The following is a 19,099-nucleotide window of genomic DNA, read 5'->3' on the forward strand; positions in this document are numbered from 1 at the left end:
ATGAATTCGATGTTGAAACGTGGAGCAAGAGTGCGCGAAGATAGGATCAGTGAATTACCAAAAGCACTTGTTTGTCACATACTCTCCTTCATTCCGACAATAGAGGCTGTGAGGACTACTGTTTTGTCTAAGAGATGGAACGACATGTGGACTTCTGTCACCAGTCTAGACTTCGACGATGACAGAGAACGTTTACCAGTACTGTAAGACTGTAGTCATTTTACCAAGTTTGTTAATCGTGTACTTTTCTTTCGCAACTCATCAGACATACAAAAATTCCAACTTAGAATTCGGTATTTGTCTGACGCGGATTGTGTTGAAGATTGGATTTGCACTGCGGTAAGGCGCACTGTTGTAGAACTTTATATATACTTCACATGTCCAGACAAGGAATTTGCGATTCCTCGTAGTGTTTTTAAATGCAAGACATTGAGGGCCCTGAGACTTGAACTCCGTTGTAATACTATTCTTAGTGAATTTCCTCCATCAGGGTGTTTCCCCAATCTCAAGTTCCTTCATGTAACATTTGAATATCCCGAGGTGAACTTACCGGAAATGCTTTTCTCTCATTGCCCTGCTGTTGAAGATATGATCATTGATGGGGTGGCAAATGACATAAAGTATGTTTTCGATGTCTCTGCACCTAAACTGAAGTCATTGAGGATATGTTTGGTAGGTACTTCTTATGAACTTGATGAGAACGATGTTCATATTAATACTCCAAATCTTGAAAAGCTTGTGCTCGAGAGGGTTTCTTTGTCAGATTATAATTTGGAGAATTCGAAATCTCTAGTCAGTGCTAGTATCTCTTTCAATGCCATTTCTGCATCTGAATATGTATCCTTTTCAACTTGTGCAACTGCGCTCCTGGCTGGAATCTCCAATGTCAAATATCTGTTTCTTTCAACTCATTATTTTGAAGCAAGTATTATCATAACTTCTATTCTATTGCACAAGATAATATAGGATAAGAGAAATCATTATCAATCTTTCTATGCTGGATAGATTAAAGGAGTGAATGAAAGAAATTTGTTGGTAATTACTGATTAGGTTTTAGTTTGGCCTTGAGATAATAATAGTTCTAGAATGGTTATATCACTAATATGGAAAAAAGAAAAGAACACAGAACTAATATATCAATCCATTTTACATGCATAGTAAATACACGCCGCCTGCATCTCTTAATATTCCTGTCTATTGTTCTTATTATTCCCTGCTTTTATCAGTCATATTGTTGTTCTTTGGGAAATTTTGATGGAAACAGTTTGTTATGGGTAAGGAAATTTATAATTTTGATAATGGTTGAGTTATTTTATTGATACATGTATTATTCCTATAGGTTTCATATCTACCTGTTTTTATTAATTTGAAAAAATTGGATCCGCTTCTTCATGAACGCAATTACTGGGAAGTGCTGGCAGAGCTTCTCTCCAGAGCCCCCAAATTGGAAGATATTGTTCTGGAAGATGTAAGTGAAATTTCTTCTTCTTCTTCTTTTTATTTTGTTTTGCATAAATAAGATGTCGTTATACTTGTGCTTAGTTATGGTAAAGTGCAATTCCAAGATTGGACTCTGAACATTTAATCCATCTTTTCTTGCCAGAAAACCAAATGTGATATTGAATATTCAGAGCTTTCATGGAATCCACCCTGGACTGCGCCTATTTGTTTGTTGTCACACCTACAGACCATCACAATTAAAGGATTCAAGGGGCGGAAGGTTGAGATGGGAGTGGCAAAGTATTTGTTAAGCAAAGGTTACGTTTTGAATAAATTGACACTTTATACAGGGTTTCTGTATACTGAAGCTGAGGAGATGTACAAGAAGTTTTTGACGTTTCATAGGGTAATGAGTTGTCAAGTTAAGTTTATCAAGATGTGATTTTTGTTAAATCAAGATTTGAGTTCAGTTCTTGGTTCTGGAAGGACAAAATTTGTAAAAGCACTTTGTTTGTTGAAACTGGATATATCTATTATCTGTATCATTCAATTGTTTTATTTGTTTAGATTCTTTTAACTATGTGAATAGTTGCTTACATATTGTGGCATTTATATATCTGAATGGGCAAAATATTTATAAAATATTCAGTTATGCCATGACTAGTTATTTGAGATGAGTGGAATCATACCTGCTTCCAAGTTAATCATGAAGTTACTGAGAAATGTTGAGCTGTTATTAATGGTTATGCTTATAATATCAGTGAGAAATTTGAGCTATAGAGATGTAGATAAAGCAGTTCCCAGTCTCAGTAATGTTGTACGGTCTGAAGTTGTGTCTGTCTTGGTAATACTCCCCTATTATATAATTTATATCTTCTATCAACCTTAATGCTTCTACCACTTTCTTTGTACATTTTTTCATGAATATTTTTAATTTCCGAAACTCTTATGATTAATTAAATAACTGTTTAAGGCCATATCATCATTTCATAAATGCAGTATAGTTCTTGTTTAATTATCTTAATAAATTGATGCAATACAGTTAATAGTTATCGAAGTTGTTTTCTCAACGTGGTGTGCTGGCAGAGATCCCAAGTTCAACTTTCCCCTTCCCTATTGATCAGGGTAAAAATAATAAACCATAGATAAATAGTGCTGTTTTGATTCCTATGTGTATATGTTTACAAATTTCTTTCTAGCTACATGTCCATGACTCTTTCTATTTTCATGTCCATGACTCTTTCTATTTTCTGTAACATCTAGATGGCTAAAATGATTGGTACTGATAATAATGCTTTCTGAGGCTAATCAACTGGTTGTCTGTGACTGATCTTTTTATCATGGGATTAAACTAAATTAAATCATCTTTTTATCAGTAATAAACTAAAAACCATTTTACTAATGATTGATGCAATTATCAGATTCTCTTTTTTTAGATGAACTGCAATTGTCAATCGGATGTTCATTTTGGTAAAGATTAGAATTTAGACATCTGCTTAGATTATGACCTTATTTTATGCTTTAGCATTAGCATGGTTGATTTATAGGTGAACTCTTAGCTTGTAGTCTATGGTCAAACTGTTCCAGTCAATGGTCCAATCGGTTTAGATTTCTATTAATTCTACGAATTACATCGTTCATCTTCTCTCCCTCTCCTATTGCAATCTCACTACAAAATTTCATAAACCAAAAAGAAAGAAGGAAAGAAATTGCCAAAAAAAGAAAGAAAGAAGAAAACTGGGTTGTGGCCAGTTGCAAAGTTTTCTTTGTCTATTTAATCAGGAGTACAATCAGATATTTAAAGCCAATTGGAGTGTCATGTTTAATGAGCAAGCTATAGGGTAACGGACAATCGTCGTACTCCATAATTTCGCGTAACAAATGGTATCTTTTGTTTGTTTTCTTTTGGTTACCCCTCTCACGGACACAAAATGGTACCAAACAAGAAATGCAATAAAAATCATATAGAGAGGAGCAAAGCTCACATTTCTGGTGAAACCTTTTTCTCTAAGGAAAGCGAAGAAGATGCATTAAAATTTAAGACAGCTGATATCTACCATGGTGTATCATCATCGCAGACAATGTAGTGTCCGACTTAACAAAAACATTTCAAGCTATCGTATTCGAACTCAGAGAATAAAGTTGTCGATGTCTATATTATGAGCTTAAAATTTAGGAAGGCTAGGTTTTGCGGGTCATATTGCCCTTTTTATATTTTCAAATTCAGACTGATGATATACTCTTTTAGCGCATTGATGTTCCAAGTTTTGTGTGTAGATCTTAAAAGGGTATTTTCGCTGTGCCAATAAGAGTTGACAGAATTGGGCTTGAGTGGAACCCCCTCTTAAGTTCGAGCTCCAACAATTACGCCTCTTAGAGCAAGTCCACCAGCTGAGGTTGGCTGGTCAAGACTATTCACTGCTTTTTACTTTTTATTTCCACTCTTTTTCTTGACCAGTCAGATACTGTTCACAAAAAGTCACAAAAACCAAATGTCAGTTGGCAGGTCAAGAAATTGACCCAGAAAGTGACTTTTTGTGAACAGTATCTGACTGGTCAAAAAAAAATGTGGAAATGAAAGGCAAAAAGCAGTGAATAGTCTTGACCAGCTAACCTCAACGAGTGGATTTGCCCTTACTGGTAGGTAACTGGGTTCACAACTAACCTAAGCGTTGGGCAACGAGCGGAGTCCGTGAGTCCACATGTGCACTAACGCTATGATTTCTGGAGAGCTAAAAGGCCAAAAATCGGCTAAGCATTGTCTTTGTGGCCCAGCCCACAAGGGTCATGGGGACTTGACGTCTTGCCCACGGTTCCACAGTTTGCCCTAGCTATAAAGCCTTGCTTAATAAACGGTTGCTAGCAAACCTAGAGCGTCGGCTGTTTTTCTTCTGCTGTGTTTTGATCCCATCAGTTCGTACCAAGTCTCAGAGCCAACGATGGTTGAACCATTTTCTTTTACAGGGCCGCCGTCGATCATATGGATTGCGCGTTATGACCCTACGCTTCCCAGACCATGGAAGGGTTTGATTGATCCTTCCACAGGTTGGCTATATTTCTGGAACCCTGAAACCAACGTTACCCAATATGAAAGACCATCCGCCCCTCTATATCATCATCAATTTCAGCTGCAGCAATATCCATATCCATGGCTTCCTCGTTACGACCGGCCACAACTCCAGTACTCTCACCGGTACCCAGAACCTCTCTCTGCATCTCATGCCCCCATATGCGCCTCACCATCTATTCCGATTGCGGTTCGGGCTCCACACCCGGTTACCGTTCCGATCAAATACCCACGATATAGATCCCTGATTCGTGAGAAAGGTGAAGATAGGGATAGGATTAGTGAGTTACCGGATGACCTTATTTGTCACATACTTTCTTTTCTTCCAACAATAACTGCCGTAAGGACAACTGTTTTGTCTAAAAGATGGAACAAGTTGTGGACTTTTGTTCGCCATCTAGACTTCGACTTATATAGAGATCGGCCCGATGGGAAAAAGTACCGTTTTGAGAGATTTGTTGAATTTGTATTTCTCTGTCTTGTTTCACTGGACATTGGAAAATTTCGTCTTAGATATGCCTCTTCCAGCTGGGAAGATGATTTTTCTCATGTTGATGATTGGGTTTCTGTTGCCGTCTGGCGCAATGTTGTTGAACTTAGAATTTTTGATGTTGCTAGTGGGTATCTTTGTCGCCTACCTAAAAGTATTTTCTGGTGCAAAACCCTCAAGGTTTTGAAACTGTGGGTAGAAGCTATAGCTATTCCTGATCCTCCTACAAAGGGGTGTTTCCCAAGTCTCAAAGTCTTGCATGTCACAGTTATAGATCCTGATGATAAACTGGGAAAACTTCTTTCTTACTTCCCTGTGGTCGAAGATTTGAGCATACACGTACAGATGAGGTACTCTTACAATTTCTATCGCACTTTCAATCTCAAAGTCTCTACCCCAGAACTGAAGACGTTGAAATTAAGTATGGAACGGGAGGAAAGGAGAGACTACGAAATGGGACTTGATTATGGTGGAACCCTAAATCAGTACCATTTTTGTGTCGATGCCCCAAAGCTTGAAAACCTTGATCTTGTACAGATTCCTTTGTCAAATTATATTTTAGAGAACCCAAAATCCGTAGTCAATGCCAGTATTGCTTTCAAATCCCTTGCTGAAGAAGAATGGTCTTCCTTTCCAGACCGTGCATTTCAGCTTCTTACTGGAATATCTAATGTTAAATGCCTCTCTCTTTCGGATCATCCTTTCGAGGTACCTTAAGTATATCCCAACTATTATTTTCTTCATAAACCTGTTTATTTGTGTTGTCTATGCCACTGGTAATTTATGATTTGGAATTGCATATATTAGTATGCTTCTAACTTCCGGATGGCTGTATGTTTAATACTTTCACTATTTCCCCCTGCAGGCTTCAAATCTCCCTGTTTTTGGTAATTTGAAACAATTGAAGCTGGTTCTTCGTAATTGTAGTAGCTGGGAATTTCTAGCAGCTCTGCTCCACAGAACACCCAATCTGGAAGATCTAGATCTTGTCTTGGAAGATGAAAGTTGTACGTGTACCACATATTGTGGATTCTTATTTCAGGAACTCTTATTTTATGCTCAGAGAACCGGAGGCGAGAAAGAATATCCAGAACTCCAATGGACTCCACCGGAGTTTGTGCCTAACTGTTTGTCATCACACCTCAAGACTATCTCCATAAGAGGATTCAAGGGTCTACAATTTGAAATGAAAGTAGTAAAATACATGTTATTGAATGGTTGTCATTTGAATAAGATGACAATTTATACAAGTATGTTAGAGATGGAAGAGGAGTACTGCAGAGATCTTTTGAGCTTTCAAAGGGTAATGACTTGTCAAGTGGAATTTAGAGGGATGCAATTTTAGATGTTACATGCATGCATGGATTTTAGAAGAATTTTATTTTAGTGCAACACATCTCGTAGTTTTTACGGTGAAACACGTACATATATTTGAATGGACAAAATTTTATGGGAACCAAATCCTAAATTTTGCTTTGTTTCTTTTTGGTCTGAAAATACTTCAATTGAAAACCCGAAAGGGAGAAGGCACAAACAAGTACACAAACCAAATAAAACTGAAACATCTGGTAGGAATACCAGGCAAAACTACAACAACGAAGTAATGAAAGCTTAGTGAGAACAAGGAAGCCCATCATTAGTTAAAACAGAGACAAGAGAGGTTGGGGGTATATTAACCCACACTTCCGTGCACAACCTCGATTTGGCTAGCTTTGCGGCTGCATCGGCAGCACGGTTAGCTTCACGGGAGATCCAATTCCAAGAGACACTGCTAAGAAGATGACGGATGTGATGAAACTCAATGAGAAAAGGGTAGATTCTCCAGTTACCTTTCTCTATGTGGTTTCCCAAAGCTGAAATTAGCTCCTGTGAATCACTTTCCATAACAGTGTTGTCTAGGTTCAATTGCTTGACCAACTTCAAACCATCTACAAGAGCTATGGCTTCAGCTTCAATAGCAGATCCTGCAATACAAGACCTACAGGAACCAGCTATGAATTTACCCCTTGCATCTCTAATAATCACACCAGATCCGGAGGAGGTGGTAATCTTATCCCAGGCACCATCGACATTGACTTTGATCAGGGGTTCCATGGGAGGACACCAAGAATGATTCAAAGTGCCGGATAAGAAGGTTACCTGTTTCTTGGCTGAACGTTTAGCAATCTGAAATTCCATCCAATGTCTTGTGGCAGTATGTATGATATCACAAGGAGAGGGATGGGTGTGGTTAAAAACAAATGCACACCTAGCTTTCCAAATTTCCCAAATGAAGAAACTGAGCAAAGAAATTAACTCATTCTTTGTATGATTTGGAGGAGCAGGCATATTGGCAAGAGCTAGCAACCAAACATCAAGGGTGGTGATGTTTTGTTTGGGTATATGTAGACCCAATATACTACCAAACCATGTGCACTCTGTCCAAGGGCAAAGTAAGATGCAATGTTCAATACTTTCATCACCAACTTCACAAAGGTTGCAAATAGGAGATCTCAGAAGCTTCCTTTTAAAAAGATTTAGACCAGTGGGCAAAGAGTTGGATACCGCTCTCCATAAGAAGTGCTTAATCTTTGGTAATGTGTCAATGCCCCAGATAAAACTCGAAACTTTCTTATTAATCACATGGGAGGAAGAAGCTTTAGGAACTGAAATAGAAGGATTATGCATAAGATGATAACTCGATTTCACAATGTAATTACCTGATTTTTCTTTGTTTCTATTACTAGGAGAAGTGGAGAACCCATCAATTGATGCAATGATTATGTCAACATGACATAGGACTAGGCCTCATCAAAAAGCCCGCGGATCAAGTGGGCCGATGGAGGCCCGCCGGCCCGCAGGGCTTTTGGCCCGGCCTGTCAAAAAACCCGCAAAAGCCCTCCTTGGTGGGCCGATGGAGGCCCGCAAAAACCCGGCCCGGCCCGTAAAAGCCCGCAAAATATTTTATATATATATATCTGTGTGTGTGTGTGTATTTATATATATATATATATATATATATTAATATATATATATATATGTGTGTGTGTGTGTGTGTGTTATATATAGGGCTGGCAAATCCAACCGATCCAAACCAGCCAACCGTGTCCGTCCCGAACCAAGGGATTCGGTTACCAGCCACTTCGGTTACCGACATTGTGGTACGGTACAACCGTACCGATATACTATACTTGGTACGGTATCGATATTGAATTTTAATAAACCACGGTATACCGTACCGTACCTAATATTTAATTAATTTAAATATTTATTTTACAATCAATCATAGCCGTTGATATTTTTCTGTTTTATTCCAACAACCGTTAGATTAAACTTGGAAAACCCTAATCCCAAATACATCGATCCCTCTCTCACTCTCTGACTCTCTCAGTCTCCGCCTCTCTCCAGTCTGGAGACTCACCTCGTCTCTCACTCTCTCTCTCTCTCAAACCCGATCGAAAATGGACCTGAGCCTCTGCCTCTCAAACTCTTGGTCCAAATCCAAACTCCTAATCCGATCCCTAATCCCTCAGTGACTTAGTCCATCTCTCGACCATTCCCTCAGTCTCTCTCTCTCTCTCAAACTCGAGCCTCAGTTCGAAGAATCGAATCCCTCGACCCATTCGATTTCATTTCACATCAAAGCGATTCGATTCACATCAGTCGATCAATTGTTGCAGTACTGCTGGTGAGTAGGAGCTCGGTGCTTCAATTGTTTTGGATTGTTGAGGTTCGAGACTTCGATCTACCCAGTTTGTCATATATTATCAATTTGAATATACGGTGTATCTTTTTTTGCAATGTTCTTGACATGTTTTCTTATAATCTGATATGTAAAAAATCTTTACTGGGTTGTTGTGATTATATGTTTTCTGGGTTTTGACTAGAGATGATTCGAGAGCTTCTGACTTATCAAGTTATCATAGATGAATTGTTATCACTTTGCACATCTTTATTTTCCAATGTGTTTAATGCTGACTGATCTCGATGGGCCATGATATTTAAGCATATAATGAACAATATGAATACATAATCCAATGCTTTGTGTTGGGTTGCTTTGCCATATTCTCATTTACTGCATTAACCTGCAAATTTGTTTTCTTAGCAATTGATACTTGATAGGTTACTGAGAAAAGTGAAGGGTTTGCAAGAGAAACCATCTAAACTCGGCTGAATATGTTTTCGAGTTTGTTTTAGACAAACTCTTGAATTGTTGGTATATCAGTATATGTGTTTAATAAGCAATCATGCACTTCTTGCAAAAATTGTTTTGATCGGACAGAAGGTTATTCCTTGTAAAGTTAAATGATGAAAATGTTAAATGATGCACTTCTTGTAAAGTTAAATGATGAAAATGTTATATATTATATATATGTTTGATGTTTGTATTAATATCACAATGTTTGATGTTTGTTTCTTTTTTCTGCAATTATTAAAATGTTTGATGCTTGTCTGTTTTGTTTGATTCTTTTTTCAAGTTTATTTGGATCATTGCAAACTGAGATTGACAAGGCTATCATTGCAGAAGACCCTATTTTGAAATGTATCACACTTTGGAGGAACTTGAGAGGGGTAAGCTACTTATATTGTTTGTTTCTTATTTTATGAATCATGATATTATTTTTAACCTTGTCTTTGTTATTTTGCAGCAAATGCTTTTAATCAAGGAATAGAGTCATCATTGACCAGTCTCAGCTCTACACAAGCTGATGCATAGCAGGCAGCAGCCAACATCGTGAGCTTTCTTGTTCAACGTTAGAAATTGCAAAAACTTCCTAAATTCTTCTTCATTGATTGAATCTGCAGAATTGCCAGCATTCTAATTCTTTTCAACTAAAATTGATTTGCAGAAAGTTTGAGTCTTTGAGTGAGGCAGGGAGCACAACAAGCAAATATGAAGTGACGATGAGATGAAATTTGAGTCTTTGAAAACTTTGTTTTAAACTATTGTCCGCTTTGTTATTGTATGATTTATTCATTTGTGTGAACTGTAAATGATGATATGAGGTGATGATGAGATGAACTGTAAGTGATGATATGAATTATGAAGTGATGAACTGATGAGTGTAAGTGATGAACTAAAGTAGATGTGAGAGAATGAGAGACTGAGAGTTATAAGTTTTTTGATTGATTTACATTTGTGTATGGTTTGGGATTTGTGTTATAAGTATTTTGATTGATTTACATTTGTGTATGAGAGTTATAAGTTTAAATTCATAGAAGTTAATTGATTGTTTTTTATGTGCTTTCAGTTTTTCACTTGTTGACAGGTTAGGGATTTAAAATTTCCATTTGGGCCAAAGCTGAAAGCTGGCCCAATCTTAAACTCGGTTGGAGGCCCAACCAACCGATACCAACCGATACCAACCGATACCAACCGGTACCGAGAAGTCGGTATACCGACTTTTGTGGCCGGTAGTGGTACTAAATTTTGTGTACCAATAAGTTCTGGTACGGTAGGTGGTATTGGACTTGAAGGTCCGGTACCGTACCGAACCCAGCCCTAGTTATATATAGATGTATCTATATGTGTGTGTGTTTATAAATACATATATATATATATAGACACATATAGATATATATTTGTGCAGATCCTATCCAGAGCGAGGCATCGCTTTGAAATTTCAGAGTGAGGTTTAGGGTCACTTTTCGGTCGCATATCCACATCTTAACCGTTCAGTTTTTAGGTACTAATGTATAGATCATCTCTATAAAATTTCAGCCAAATTGATGGTCGTTAAGGCATTGATAACGGCCTTAAAGCTAGTACGGTTCAGGTTGGACAGATTCAGTTCGTCCATTGGTTTAAGCGAGTTAGATACCTTAAAGACCATCAATTTGGCTGAAATTTTGTAGAGATGATCTATACATTAGTACCTAAAAACTGAACGGTTGAGATGTGGATATGCGACCGAAAAGTGACCCTAAACCCTAACCTCGCTCTGAAATTTTAAAGCGATGTCTCGCTCTAGATAGGATCTGTATATTTGTGTGTGTGTTTATATATATATATATATATATATATAGATATATATATATATACATGTGTGTGTGTGTGTGTTTATATATATATATATATATATATATATAGATATATATATATATACATGTGTGTGTGTGTGTGTTTATATATATATATATAGAGAGAGAGAGATATAGATATATATATATATATATATATATCAATATATCATATATGTGTGTGTGTTTATATATATATATACACACACATATATATATATATTAATATATATGTGTGTTTGTGTTTATATTTATATATATATACATATATTAATATATATGTGTGTGTGTATAGAGATATATATATATATATATATATATATATGTGCGTGTGTGTGTGTGTGTGGAAGTTCTTATACTATTATACTTCTATATAAAATATGTGCATATATATATATTCTACATATCGGTTGACCAATCCGATCGGATTTGAAAATATGGTGAAATTGGCTAAATTTTTTACCACACTCAAAATTTATTGTAATAAACTCATCAAACGGTCGGTTTTTCCATTTTCTTTGAATTGATAGGAGTTGCTCTTTGGAGTGTATGATATATAAATATAGATTTATATGAGTAACTACGTTTGACCTAGTTGATCGAATTCGAAACGATAACCAAATTGGCTGGATTTTCTACAATCACCATAAAACATTACAATCTCTCCATCGAGCGGTTGGTTTCTCTGAATTCATTTTCTACTTCATGGTTGCTTTAGAATGAACCTAAACAATTTAAATGCAATGTATAAGTCATACAACTTTAGGAATAAAATTGGTATAGACCAATGTGTTTGTAATTAAAATTAATTTTTTTTATCTTATGTCCACGCACATCCATTGATGGAATATATACAAACGTGATGTGAAAAAATAAGCACGTTTCGAGGTTGTCACGGCATCGGTCAACCAATAAAACATATAAGTGACTACGGTTGACCAATCCGATCGGATTCGAAAATATGGTGAAATTGGCTAAATTTTTTACCACACTCATAATTTATTGTAATAAACTCATCCAATGGTTGGTTTTTCCATTTTCTTTGAATTGATAGGGGTTGCTCTTTGGAGTGTATGATATATAAATATAGGTTTATAAGAGTAACTACGTTTGACCTAGTTGATCGAATTCGAAACGTGAACCAAATTGGCTGGATTTTCTACAACCCCCATAAAACATTACAATCTCTCCATCAAGCGGTTGGTTTCTCCGAATTCATTTTCCACTTCATGATTGCTTTAGAATGAACTTAAACAATTTAAATGCAATGTATAAGTCATATAACTTTAGGAATAAAATTGGTATAGTCCAATGTGTTTGTAATTAAAATTAATTTTTTTTATCTTATGTCCACGCACATCCATCGATGGAATATATACAAACGTGATGTGAAAAAATAAGCACGTTTCGCGGTTGCCACGCCATCGGTCAACCAATAAAACATATAAGTGACTACGGTTGACCAATCCGATCGGATTCAAAAATATGGTGAAATTGGCTAAATTTTTTACCACACTCATAATTTATTGTAATAAACTCATCCAACGGTCGGTTTCTCATTTTCTTTGAATTACTATATGTAGCTCTTTGGAGTGTATGATGTATAAATATAGATTTATATGAGTAACTACGTTTGACCTAGTTGATCGAATTCGAAACGATAACCAAATTGGCTGGATTTTCTACAATCACCATAAAACATTACAATCTCTCCATCGAGCGGTTGGTTTCTCTGAATTCATTTTCTACTTCATGGTTGCTTTAGAATGAACCTAAACAATTTAAATGCAATGCATAAGTCATACAACTTTAGGAATAAAATTGGTATAGACCAATGTGTTTGTAATTAAAATTAATTTTTTTTATCTTATGTCCACGCACATCCATTGATGGAATATATACAAACGTGATGTGAAAAAATAAGCACGTTTCGAGGTTGTCACGGCATCGGTCAACCAATAAAACATATAAGTGACTACGGTTGACCAATCCGATCGGATTCGAAAATATGGTGAAATTGGCTAAATTTTTTACCACACTCATAATTTATTGTAATAAACTCATCCAATGGTTGGTTTTTCCATTTTCTTTGAATTGATAGGGGTTGCTCTTTGGACTGTATGATATATAAATATAGGTTTATAAGAGTAACTACGTTTGACCTAGTTGATCGAATTCGAAACGTGAACCAAATTGGCTGGATTTTCTACAACCCCCATAAAACATTACAATCTCTCCATCAAGCGGTTGGTTTCTCCGAATTCATTTTCCACTTCATGATTGCTTTAGAATGAACTTAAACAATTTAAATGCAATGTATAAGTCATATAACTTTAGGAATAAAATTGGTATAGTCCAATGTGTTTGTAATTAAAATTAATTTTTTTTTATCTTATGTCCACGCACATCCATCGATGGAATATATACAAACGTGATGTGAAAAAATAAGCACGTTTCGCGGTTGCCACGCCATCGGTCAACCAATAAAACATATAAGTGACTACGGTTGACCAATCTGATCGGATTCAAAAATATGGTGAAATTGGCTAAATTTTTTACCACACTCATAATTTATTGTAATAAACTCATCCAACGGTCGGTTTCTCATTTTCTTTGAATTACTATATGTAGCTCTTTGGAGTGTATGATGTATAAATATAGATTTATATGAGTAACTACGTTTGACCTAGTTGATCGAATTCGAAACGATAACCAAATTGGCTGGATTTTCTACAATCACCATAAAACATTACATTCTCTCCATCGAGCGGTTGGTTTCTCTGAATTCATTTTCTACTTCATGGTTGCTTTAGAATGAACCTAAACAATTTAAATGCAATGCATAAGTCATACAACTTTAGGAATAAAATTGGTATAGACCAATGTGTTTGTAATTAAAATTAATTTTTTTATCTTATGTCCACGCACATCCATTGATGGAATATATACAAACGTGATGTGAAAAAATAAGCACGTTTCGAGGTTGTCACGGCATCGGTCAACCAATAAAACATATAAGTGACTACGGTTGACCAATCCGATCGGATTCGAAAATATGGTGAAATTGGCTAAATTTTTTACCACACTCATAATTTATTGTAATAAACTCATCCAATGGTTGGTTTTTCCATTTTCTTTGAATTGATAGGGGTTGCTCTTTGGACTGTATGATATATAAATATAGGTTTATAAGAGTAACTACGTTTGACCTAGTTGATCGAATTCGAAACGTGAACCAAATTGGCTGGATTTTCTACAACCCCCATAAAACATTACAATCTCTCCATCAAGCGGTTGGTTTCTCCGAATTCATTTTCCACTTCATGGTTGCTTTAGAATGAACTTAAACAATTTAAATGCAATGTATAAGTCATATAACTTTAGGAATAAAATTGGTATAGTCCAATGTGTTTGTAATTAAAATTAATTTTTTTTTATCTTATGTCCACGCACATCCATCGATGGAATATATACAAACGTGATGTGAAAAAATAAGCACGTTTCGCGGTTGCCACGCCATCGGTCAACCAATAAAACATATAAGTGACTACGGTTGACCAATCCGATCGGATTCAAAAATATGGTGAAATTGGCTAAATTTTTTACCACACTCATAATTTATTGTAATAAACTCATCCAACGGTCGGTTTCTCATTTTCTTTGAATTACTATATGTAGCTCTTTGGAGTGTATGATGTATAAATATAGATTTATATGAGTAACTACGTTTGACCTAGTTGATCGAATTCGAAACGATAACCAAATTGGCTGGATTTTCTACAATCACCATAAAACATTACAATCTCTCCATCGAGCGGTTGGTTTCTCTGAATTCATTTTCTACTTCATGGTTGCTTTAGAATGAACCTAAACAATTTAAATGCAATGCATAAGTCATACAACTTTAGGAATAAAATTGGTATAGACCAATGTGTTTGTAATTAAAATTAATTTTTTTTATCTTATGTCCACGCACATCCATTGATGGAATATATACAAACGTGATGTGAAAAAATAAGCACGTTTCGAGGTTGTCACGGCATCGGTCAACCAATAAAACATATAAGTGACTACGGTTGACCAATCCGATCGGATTCGAAAATATGGTGAAATTGGCTAAATTTTTTACCACACTCATAATTTATTGTAATAAACTCATCCAATGGTTGGTTTTTCCATTTTCTTTGAATTGATAGGGGTTGCTCTTTGGACTGTATGATATATAAATATAGGTTTATAAGAGTAACTACGTTTGACCTAGTTGATCGAATTCGAAACGTGAACCAAATTGGCTGGATTTTCTACAACCCCCATAAAACATTACAATCTCTCCATCAAGCGGTTGGTTTCTCCGAATTCATTTTCCACTTCATGATTGCTTTAGAATGAACTTAAACAATTTAAATGCAATGTATAAGTCATATAACTTTAGGAATAAAATTGGTATAGTCCAATGTGTTTGTAATTAAAATTAATTTTTTTTTATCTTATGTCCACGCACATCCATCGATGGAATATATACAAACGTGATGTGAAAAAATAAGCACGTTTCGCGGTTGCCACGCCATCGGTCAACCAATAAAACATATAAGTGACTACGGTTGACCAATCCGATCGGATTCAAAAATATGGTGAAATTGGCTAAATTTTTTACCACACTCATAATTTATTGTAATAAACTCATCCAACGGTCGGTTTCTCATTTTCTTTGAATTACTATATGTAGCTCTTTGGAGTGTATGATGTATAAATATAGATTTATATGAGTAACTACGTTTGACCTAGTTGATCGAATTCGAAACGATAACCAAATTGGCTGGATTTTCTACAATCACCATAAAACATTACATTCTCTCCATCGAGCGGTTGGTTTCTCTGAATTCATTTTCTACTTCATGGTTGCTTTAGAATGAACCTAAACAATTTAAATGCAATGCATAAGTCATACAACTTTAGGAATAAAATTGGTATAGACCAATGTGTTTGTAATTAAAATTAATTTTTTTTATCTTATGTCCACGCACATCCATTGATGGAATATATACAAACGTGATGTGAAAAAATAAGCACGTTTCGAGGTTGTCACGGCATCGGTCAACCAATAAAACATATAAGTGACTACGGTTGACCAATCCGATCGGATTCGAAAATATGGTGAAATTGGCTAAATTTTTTACCACACTCATAATTTATTGTAATAAACTCATCCAATGGTTGGTTTTTCCATTTTCTTTGAATTGATAGGGGTTGCTCTTTGGACTGTATGATATATAAATATAGGTTTATAAGAGTAACTACGTTTGACCTAGTTGATCGAATTCGAAACGTGAACCAAATTGGCTGGATTTTCTACAACCCCCATAAAACATTACAATCTCTCCATCAAGCGGTTGGTTTCTCCGAATTCATTTTCCACTTCATGGTTGCTTTAGAATGAACTTAAACAATTTAAATGCAATGTATAAGTCATATAACTTTAGGAATAAAATTGGTATAGTCCAATGTGTTTGTAATTAAAATTAATTTTTTTTTATCTTATGTCCACGCACATCCATCGATGGAATATATACAAACGTGATGTGAAAAAATAAGCACGTTTCGCGGTTGCCACGCCATCGGTCAACCAATAAAACATATAAGTGACTACGGTTGACCAATCCGATCGGATTCAAAAATATGGTGAAATTGGCTAAATTTTTTACCACACTCATAATTTATTGTAATAAACTCATCCAACGGTCGGTTTCTCATTTTCTTTGAATTACTATATGTAGCTCTTTGGAGTGTATGATGTATAAATATAGATTTATATGAGTAACTACGTTTGACCTAGTTGATCGAATTCGAAACGATAACCAAATTGGCTGGATTTTCTACAATCACCATAAAACATTACAATCTCTCCATCGAGCGGTTGGTTTCTCTGAATTCATTTTCTACTTCATGGTTGCTTTAGAATGAACCTAAACAATTTAAATGCAATGCATAAGTCATACAACTTTAGGAATAAAATTGGTATAGACCAATGTGTTTGTAATTAAAATTAATTTTTTTTATCTTATGTCCACGCACATCCATTGATGGAATATATACAAACGTGATGTGAAAAAATAAGCACGTTTCGAGGTTGTCACGGCATCGGTCAACCAATAAAACATATAAGTGACTACGGTTGACCAATCCGATCGGATTCGAAAATATGGTGAAATTGGCTAAATTTTTTACCACACTCATAATTTATTGTAATAAACTCATCCAATGGTTGGTTTTTCCATTTTCTTTGAATTGATAGGGGTTGCTCTTTGGACTGTATGATATATAAATATAGGTTTATAAGAGTAACTACGTTTGACCTAGTTGATCGAATTCGAAACGTGAACCAAATTGGCTGGATTTTCTACAACCCCCATAAAACATTACAATCTCTCCATCAAGCGGTTGGTTTCTCCGAATTCATTTTCCACTTCATGATTGCTTTAGAATGAACTTAAACAATTTAAATGCAATGTATAAGTCATATAACTTTAGGAATAAAATTGGTATAGTCCAATGTGTTTGTAATTAAAATTAATTTTTTTTTATCTTATGTCCACGCACATCCATCGATGGAATATATACAAACGTGATGTGAAAAAATAAGCACGTTTCGCGGTTGCCACGCCATCGGTCAACCAATAAAACATATAAGTGACTACGGTTGACCAATCCGATCGGATTCAAAAATATGGTGAAATTGGCTAAATTTTTTACCACACTCATAATTTATTGTAATAAACTCATCCAACGGTCGGTTTCTCATTTTCTTTGAATTACTATATGTAGCTCTTTGGAGTGTATGATGTATAAATATAGATTTATATGAGTAACTACGTTTGACCTAGTTGATCGAATTCGAAACGATAACCAAATTGGCTGGATTTTCTACAATCACCATAAAACATTACATTCTCTCCATCGAGCGGTTGGTTTCTCTGAATTCATTTTCTACTTCATGGTTGCTTTAGAATGAACCTAAACAATTTAAATGCAATGCATAAGTCATACAACTTTAGGAATAAAATTGGTATAGACCAATGTGTTTGTAATTAAAATTAATTTTTTTTATCTTATGTCCACGCACATCCATTGATGGAATATATACAAACGTGATGTGAAAAAATAAGCACGTTTCGAGGTTGTCACGGCATCGGTCAACCAATAAAACATATAAGTGACTACGGTTGACCAATCCGATCGGATTCGAAAATATGGTGAAATTTGCTAAATTTTTTACCACACTCATAATTTATTGTAATAAACTCATCCAATGGTTGGTTTTTCCATTTTCTTTGAATTGATAGGGGTTGCTCTTTGGACTGTATGATATATAAATATAGGTTTATAAGAGTAACTACGTTTGACCTAGTTGATCGAATTCGAAACGTGAACCAAATTGGCTGGATTTTCTACAACCCCCATAAAACATTACAATCTCTCCATCAAGCGGTTGGTTTCTCCGAATTCATTTTCCACTTCATGGTTGCTTTAGAATGAACTTAAACAATTTAAATGCAATGTATAAGTCATATAACTTTAGGAATAAATTTGGTATAGTCCAATGTGTTTGTAATTAAAATTAATTTTTTTTATCTTATGTCCACGCACATCCATCGATGGAATATATACAAACGTGATGTGAAAAAATAAGCACGTTTCGCGGTTGCCACGCCATCGGTCAACCAATAAAACATATAAGTGACTACGGTTGACCAATCCGATCGGATTCAAAAATATGGTGAAATTGGCTAAATTTTTTACCACACTCATAATTTATTGTAATAAACTCATCCAACGGTCGGTTTCTCATTTTCTTTGAATTACTATATGTAGCTCTTTGGAATGTATGATGTATAAATAAAGATTTATAAAAAATTAGTGTCTTTAAAAATTTATTTATCAACAAATTAGTATCTATATATAAATATAAATTTTTTTGGGTACAATATAGTTATATAGATTGTTATCTTTGGTTGTATTTGATCATTATCCATTGAATTTCCAAAGCTTGATTGAAAAAAAAATACTTGTGTCTTTAAATATTTTTTTATAAATAAAGCCTGCAC

The 19,099-nt window shown here is 35.2% G+C and overlaps 2 protein-coding genes across 2 annotated transcripts; one reads left to right on the forward strand and one right to left on the reverse strand.

The window, feature by feature from the left end:
- Window positions 1–1,882, forward strand: LOC112163875 (F-box/FBD/LRR-repeat protein At3g52680). The gene is made up of 4 exons (XM_040505930.1): window positions 1–205; window positions 323–921; window positions 1,340–1,468; window positions 1,604–1,882. Exons 1-4 carry the CDS (start codon window positions 1–3, stop codon window positions 1,880–1,882), a joined length of 1,212 nt encoding a protein of 403 aa, XP_040361864.1.
- Window positions 1,883–6,608: 4,726 nt separating this feature from the next.
- Window positions 6,609–7,091, reverse strand: LOC112163876. The gene has a single exon (XM_024300141.1). It carries the CDS (start codon window positions 7,089–7,091, stop codon window positions 6,609–6,611), a length of 483 nt encoding a protein of 160 aa, XP_024155909.1.
- Between the last annotated feature and the right edge of the window lie 12,008 nt (window positions 7,092–19,099).

This window comes from Rosa chinensis, chromosome 5, assembly GCF_002994745.2.
Source record: "Rosa chinensis cultivar Old Blush chromosome 5, RchiOBHm-V2, whole genome shotgun sequence".
NCBI classification, from domain to species: domain Eukaryota; kingdom Viridiplantae; phylum Streptophyta; class Magnoliopsida; order Rosales; family Rosaceae; genus Rosa; species Rosa chinensis.